This window comes from Miscanthus floridulus, chromosome 17 (assembly GCF_019320115.1).
Source record: "Miscanthus floridulus cultivar M001 chromosome 17, ASM1932011v1, whole genome shotgun sequence".
Lineage (NCBI taxonomy): Eukaryota > Viridiplantae > Streptophyta > Magnoliopsida > Poales > Poaceae > Miscanthus > Miscanthus floridulus.
The window spans coordinates 11,555,420-11,562,681 of NC_089596.1; the positions used below are offsets into that span (position 1 = coordinate 11,555,420).

Consider the following 7,262-nt stretch of genomic DNA (forward strand, 5'->3'; position numbering starts at 1 on the left):
CCGAGAAAAGCTTGATAAGAGGACCACTCTACAGAAGTCCGTCTTTGTTTCTGGCTCTGTCTGATTCCGATATCCGTAGGCCTCCCAGGCTCCCAGCTTATGAGCAAATTTTGCTGCACCCGAACACAAAATGCCATATCTGCAAGCTCCCATGAAGCCCATAGAATTGCAAAACAAACAGCTCGCATTCACATCACATTGGTATCACTTTGCCACAAAAAAGGGGGTGCAAACGACCCATGCATAATTTGTGTTGAACTTACTTTAACAACCGATTGCTGCTGGTGTTACTTGAGTGAGTGTTTATGATGTACGAATAGCTAGCACAATAAAAGATATATCAATTATTACCACGTAGGATTTTATTTTGATGCACATAACTGCAACCATAAAAAACTTTCAAGGCCGTTCAAATGCTAAAAACCTGTGCTGTGAATGAATGAAAACAGGGGCTAATGTTATAGAGTGTCAACTTTGATGCTAAAAGTCTGAGATGCGAATCTCACGAGTCACGACGACCAAGTGCTTGCTTGCTGCTTCAATTCCCAGAGCCATTGAACGCTGGCACCTCCCATCCACCTCTTGTGGAGTCGTTGATTGCAGGTGGTGTGCCGTGTGCGGCGTGGCCCGTGGGTGAGGATTTTGTGGTCTAAACAACAGGCGATGGTAATAGACTCATCTTTGAGAAGCTCAAAGTCAACAGGGTTGCCTCAGCTTTTGAGATAAGTTCTCTGACTGAGTACCTACCATCCTCACATCTCCTCCCCTAATTAGCACCATTGTCGCTGCCAGCTACGAGCGAGGTTGATCGAGATGGCGGGCATGGTGGTGAGTGCTGCCACTGGGGCGCTGAGCTCACTCCTCTCCAAGCTGACGGACCTGCTCACTGACCAGTACAAGCAACGCAAGGGAGTCCGAAGGGATATCGACTTCCTCCGCCGTGAGCTGACAGACATGAACGCCGCATTAGAGAAGCTAGCAGACATGGTGAAGCTTGATGCCCAAGCAAAGGTGTGGAGAGACAAGGTTCGCGAGATGGCCTGTGATATCGAGGATTCCATCGACATCTTCATGCTCAAGCTTGGCCAAGAAGACGACGACAAGCAGGATGGCTTATTTCGCAGGATTGTAGGCAAGGCTAGGGAGCTGCGGCTGCACTACCAGTTTGCTGACAAGATTCAGGAGCTCAGAGCTCGTGTTGAGGAGCAGAGTCAAAGCCGAGAGAGATACAGGATCGATGGATCCATCTCAGAGTCTAGAGTGGTGGAAGTCGATCCAAGGCTGCCTGCACTGTTTGAGGATGCAAAGAGGCTTGTGGGCGTTGATGGTCCACGAGAGGAAATCATCGAACGGTTGATGGGAGAAGATGACCGTCATTGTTCTCGACAATTTAAAGTGCTATCCATCGTCGGTTTCGGTGGCCTCGGCAAGACAACTCTTGCAAACCAAGTGTACTCTAAAATCAAGAATGAGTTTGAGTGCACGGCGTTCGTGACCGTCTCTAGAACTCCTCACATGCCAAAGATTCTCAAGGGAATACTGTCTGGAGTTGGATATCGTGACACGGAAATGGAAGATGATGTCCAAAAGCTTATTGAGATACTAAGAGCTACGCTCAACGATAAGAGGTATGTATTCATCTGGAGTTTATGGTAATATATTTTTCTGTAAACTTTTTAGTGTTGTATTTCTAATTGGCTGTCTCAAATGTCTACATTTTTCCATTGTTATCTAATAGTAGCAACATGTAAACTTATTACCAAGTTATTTTCTGAAACTTATAAATAGCTTTCTCGTTTAGTCATTGAGAAAATAAGTTTAATTCATTTGAAAATTAATTACCAAGAATGATTTTGTACATTTTCAAATTTGTGATGAGTTTTAAGCTCTCACATAAACTTACTACGCACAAAAAACATATCTAGGTTTTGTTTGTCCTTAAAAGAAATTAAAGGCCTCTGCCATTGTGGATTAGTGTTGTCTATTATATTTGGATGCCTCATCCTGTGTATACCCCAACTTCGTATTCTACATGAACTGTTTCAATTATCGTTTTATCATTTGACATGAACTGTTTATTTATTAGGCTACAAGATATTTAAGATTTCACAATTGTTTTAATTTTTAAATGACTAATACCTTAGCTATTTAAGATTTGACATTTTATTTTATGGTGGCATAGTCACCGTTTGTTTATCTTGTTTGTGCGCAGATACTTGCAAATATCAAATTAATGGTTGTTCAAGCAAATGACAAAAACATAAGTTTTCTTCTTATTTAAGTGACGTATTACTCATATTTACTTCATCATATTGTGTTGCAAACTGGATAGACTCAAAAGTTACTTATTTTGCAGGTACTTCATCATAATTGATGACTTATGGAGCATCAAGGATTGGCGCACTATTGAGTGCACTTTTGTAGAAAATAATAATGCCAGCAGAGTGATAACTACCACACGTATTCAAGACGTTGGTGCATCTTGTTGCTTTCTAAGTCAAGGCCATGTATACCAGATGCAACCTCTTAATGAGCTTCACTCAAGAAGGTTGTTTTTCAAAAGGCTATTTGATACAGAAGATAGTTGTCCTGAGCAATTCAGAGAGATTTCACATGACATGTTAAGGAAATGTAAAGGGGTACCATTGGCAATTACTAGTATTGCTAGCCTTCTGGCTAACCACATGCACGTTGACATATGGGGGAAGATACATAATTCGTTGGGTTCCGAGTTGTACACAAATCCTACACTAGAATGGATGAGGCATGTGTTAAGTCTTAGCTACAATGACCTGTCACATGAGCTCAAGACATGCTTGTTGTATCTTGGTACGTATCCTGAAGATTATCAAATCCGCAAGTATGAATTGGTAAGAAAATGGATAGCTGAAGGATTTGTTAGGGAAAAGCATGGTTTAGATATGCAGGAAGCTGCTGTAAGCTGTTTCAATGAACTCATCAACAGAAGTATGATCCAACCTTGCTTCAATGAAGATGATTTTGGTGAGGTGTTGACATGTCAAGTTCACGACCTAATGCTTGAGCTTATTATATCGAAGTGCAAAGAGGAAAACTTCATCACTATAATCGATAGGAAGTTCCCCATGAATGGAGCTTTGCAGATTCGCCGGATCAGCCATCATCAGTTCCATAACAGAGACATGGCCCTGACAGTTGAGAGTATGAGTGCATCACAAGTCCGGACATATGTTTCCTTGCGTGTGGCTGATTGTATGCCTCCATTTTCGAAATTTGAGCTTTTGAGAGTCTTGGACATGGAACGTAGCTTTTCTATGGACCTTATATGCCTTGATGTGTCTGCTATAAATCACCTCTTTCTGCTGAGGTATCTGAGGGTCTGGGGCTTTCGCGTCGTGCTGCCAAAGAAATTTGGAAAGCTAAAGCATTTGATGACCCTAAATATGTCCCAGCCATGGTTGGATAATCCTAGTGAACAACTATCAGATTTTAGTTCCTTGTCATCTCTAAGGCATCTCAGTTTACCAGGATGTGTAATTTTCAAAAATGGGCTTAGCAAGTTGTGCAACCTACGTGATCTGTTCTGGTTTGACTTTTGTTCTAATTCCACAGAGTGCATCAGAGATCTCAGTGAGTTGACCAATCTTAGAAATCTTCAGGTGATGATGTACAATTACTCAAGGCCAGATGGCGTAGAAAATAATCGTAAGACAACAATCTTGTCAACTTCTCTTAACAAGCTTGGGAACAGCAACCTCTGCAATCTGGCTTTTGAGGTTGTGTCAAGTGCCAGGGCCCCATCAGCACAATTCTGGAGTAACTGCTTGGCAAGCCCACGGCATCTGCAGAGGTTTAGCTTGTACGGCGTAACAATGCCCAAGGTCCCAAATTGGATTGCGCATGCAGACAGGTTGGCGCATGTTGAACTAGAGGTCCAGGAGCTCCCAAGTGATGATGTCCAGGTTCTTGCACAGTTGCCCTGCCTCATCTACCTCCAGTTAAGAGCTAAAACAATCCCAGAGAACATCATCATTATCCACCCCCAAACATTCCACAGCCTCAAGTGCTTCAAATTCTTTTGTGGTGAGCTGCCAAGCTTGACTTTTGAGCCAGCTGCAATGCCACAGCTACAGAGACTGGAGATACAACTTGGCCTTGGACAAGGTGCAATGGAACTGCAAGACGACAATCTAGTTAGTGGCATCGAGCACCTTGCTAGCCTCGAAAAGATCTCCTTGTATAGATGTGCTAAATGCGGTCAGGGGTCCAAAATAGAATCTGCATTGAGAGGCGCCATCAGCAGGCACCCGAAAAGTCAAGCCCTACAGATTTATGTAAACTGTAGAGAGTATGATGGAAATGGAAAATTGGTATGAATAAACAGGAATACTGTTGCAGGGATTAGGGGTAGAGAGAAGGGATCGAGTTCGGAATAATGATATACGTGATAGATTAGGGGTAGCACCAATTGAAGAAAAGCTTGTCCAACACCGGTTGAGATGGTTTGGACATGTCCAACGGAGACCTCCAGAGACACCGGTGCGCAGTGAAATCCTAGCCAGGATAGTAACGTGAAGAGAGGCAGAGGGAGACCAAAATTGAAGAGACAATAAAAGGAGACTTGAAAGGCCCAAAGACTTAGCCTTAGATAGGAGTGCTTGTAAAATAGCTATTCACGTGCCTGAACCTTGATTGCTTCTGCTGGGTTTCAACTCTAGCCTACCCCAACTTGTTTGGGACTTAAAGGCTTAGTTGTTGTTGTACTGTTGCAGGGATTATTAGAGAGGATTAAGTTAATCTCGATTTCTATGATTTTTTATTCTAATTTGGGATATGATGGTATGATGAATTTTGTTTATAATATTCAACTACAGCAACTTAATGGTTTAGCAAGCCTTTTGATCAGTAAAAAAACTTAATTGTGGATTTATTCAATGTCAAAGTATGATTTCGATTTGGTTCTAAATTTTGCAAAATTTTGAGTATGATAGATGGATTTAACCTGATCTGTTTTGCGTTCATCAGTAACGATATGTGAATGGAGAGAGAAACATGCAGTAATGTTGCTGTCATGGCTCCTCTGTTCCATTAACTAAACAAAGCACAAAGTATATGCATCCTTGTGACTTCTCTGTTTGCCTGAAAAACAAAACAACATATACACTGAGATCTAGGTGCTCAATTCAACTGAATGCAAAAATGGTATCTGTTTTGAGTTTTCAATTTTAAAACAGAATAAATTTTATAGTGATTCTATCCTATGATCATGTCAGGAGACTATTCCAGCAGGAACCAACTCCAACAGATAATGGACGGAGCAACAACGCCAGAATAGAGCATCCTGTACGAATTAAGCTAAACTGCAAACAAGAAAGGAAAAAAAAAATAGTAAGATGCAGTCTGAATATGACACTAGTCTGAGATTGGAAAGTAATGCTTATACAGTTATACAAGTGTTTTTTTTCGGTAGTGGGTTCACTTGTTTGTAATCCCAGCTTTGTCCTGATTGCAGTGCAAACGGGCAGGGGTTTATGCCCTGAAACTCAAAAAACAGTGGCGGATCCAGGATTGAGGCGAGGGGGGCTAATTTTCATGTGACCTATCTAGGCAAAATTTGTCCTGACTTAACACCAAGCCTAATTTTGAGTACTTTTTAAATACACTAGTAACCGGGAACAAGTTCATTTGAACATGTAATGATGCTAAATAAAAAAAAATCATCTTTCTGAGTATTCGTACAATTAATATATACATATGGAATTAAAACTAACTGGTGCATTTTGGGCAAAGGAATGTCAATCATCTTTATAAACTCAAAAGTGTATTCATAATTGGATAAATATTCTAGTAAGCAACAAATGAACATGAGGATATTTTAGCACAACCTACAAATGTTTCTAAGCTTCAGAACTCCTTTCCACCAAATTCAGTATAATCTATATGTCCAACTTGCTTAATGCTTACATAAGCAAAAACAAGGCGCTTACTACCTAAGCAAAAACAAGGAGAAGAGCCGGACCTACAAATGTTATCCTGGCTCCTGACGAGTGACGACGCTTGGGCACTGGGATCTGGGGCCGGGTCGCAACCTGGGCACTAGCCAGTGGGCATCGGCCGCTCACCTGTGTAGCGCCCAGCCGCCCAACACCGCAGGCTGTAGCAGGGCTGGAGGAGTGGGTCGCGGATTGTGCGGTGCGCTGGCTGGGGCAACAGACGACGGGGGCGCGGGCGCCGTCGAGCATGGTCGCGCTTGCAACGGGGAGTCACCGAATCGAGTTTCGCGTCGGAGTCGCCGAGTCGGGATGCGGCGCCGGCGCCGGGAGACGGCGAGGGGTTGGAGTCTTCAAGATGGGCTGGGCTGGTGTTGGCGGCGGCTTGCTGGGCCTTTATTAAAAAGCCCATTTACCTCCCCGAGAAGTTTAGTTTTCCTCCAGAAATCGAAAACTGAGTAAACCACCTCTCAGTTTTTAAAACTGTTTATTTTACCTTCCTGATCCGGCTACTGATGATTTTTAAAGACGGTTTTGTCTTTTTTATTTTTATTTATTTTAGTTGAATATTTGAAAATTATAGTAAATAAAAAAAATTCTAAAATAGAAAATCTAATTTTGTTGGACTCCATATGAGTAGATCTACACAATAAACATATAATATGATATACTTTAGTATAAAATTTTTACTGTAACTTTAGATCTATACTTTTCTATTATAAATTCATAGCCTTTGAAAACCACCTATAACCATATCAGGGAGGTAAAATGAACGGTTTGAAAAGTTAAGGGAGGTGGTTTAATCGGTTTTGAAGTCTAGGGAGAAAAACTAGACTTTGAGGATAGTTCATGAAGTTAAAATGGACTTTTTCCTTTTGAAAACCTGTTCCTAGTTTTGTTGGGCTGCGACTTTGCCGCCGTCACTAGGTGTGGCGCTGCCGAAGCCTTTTCTCGTCTTGTTGTGGCTCGCCACATCGCAACAACGGCAGCGCCGAAGGAGAGGCGACAAATTCTAGTGCCTGTGTGGTGTGATTTTGTGCTGGGAGTAGCTGTGGCAGCCATAGCTTTGACAGAAAGCAAACAGTAGCCGCAGAGCTGGTGGCCGTCGTAGTCTGTGGCGTGGCACACATCGGCACGGAACCAACACCAGCCTAGCTCTCGGTGGTAGTCACATGTGTGGCGTGGCGCACGGTGCCAGGCAACCAAACAACCCTTGGCTCATCTCATCCGGAGTCGCTTGACAATAATTAACATTATTACAAGATGAAAGAACGCTAATGCTCCATGGGTGTC

At 42.4% G+C, this 7,262-nt stretch overlaps 1 protein-coding gene and 1 long non-coding RNA gene across 2 annotated transcripts; one reads left to right on the forward strand and one right to left on the reverse strand.

Annotated features, from left to right (window-relative positions):
• Positions 1–94: 94 nt before the first annotated feature.
• Positions 95–4,359, forward strand: LOC136516385 (disease resistance protein RGA5-like). Its single transcript, XM_066509769.1, has 2 exons — positions 95–1,628; positions 2,357–4,359. Exons 1-2 carry the CDS (start codon positions 814–816, stop codon positions 4,353–4,355), a joined length of 2,814 nt encoding a protein of 937 aa, XP_066365866.1. The 5' UTR covers positions 95–813; the 3' UTR covers positions 4,356–4,359.
• LOC136516387 (uncharacterized) lies at positions 4,117–6,321 on the reverse strand. Its single transcript, XR_010774038.1, has 3 exons — positions 5,999–6,321; positions 4,424–5,339; positions 4,117–4,257 (listed from the first exon to the last, which is right to left on the reverse strand). It is a non-coding gene; the product is annotated as an uncharacterized lncRNA (long non-coding RNA).
• Between the last annotated feature and the right edge of the window lie 941 nt (positions 6,322–7,262).

Excerpts from the sequence above, each read along its gene's own strand:
- LOC136516385 (XM_066509769.1), top strand. The coding sequence starts at position 814 with ATGGCGGGCATGGTGGTGAGTGCTGCCACTGGGGCGCTGAGCTCACTC. Across the intron at positions 1,629-2,356 it reads GCTACGCTCAACGATAAGAG|GTACTTCATCATAATTGATG; the intron begins GTATGTATTCAT and ends CTTATTTTGCAG.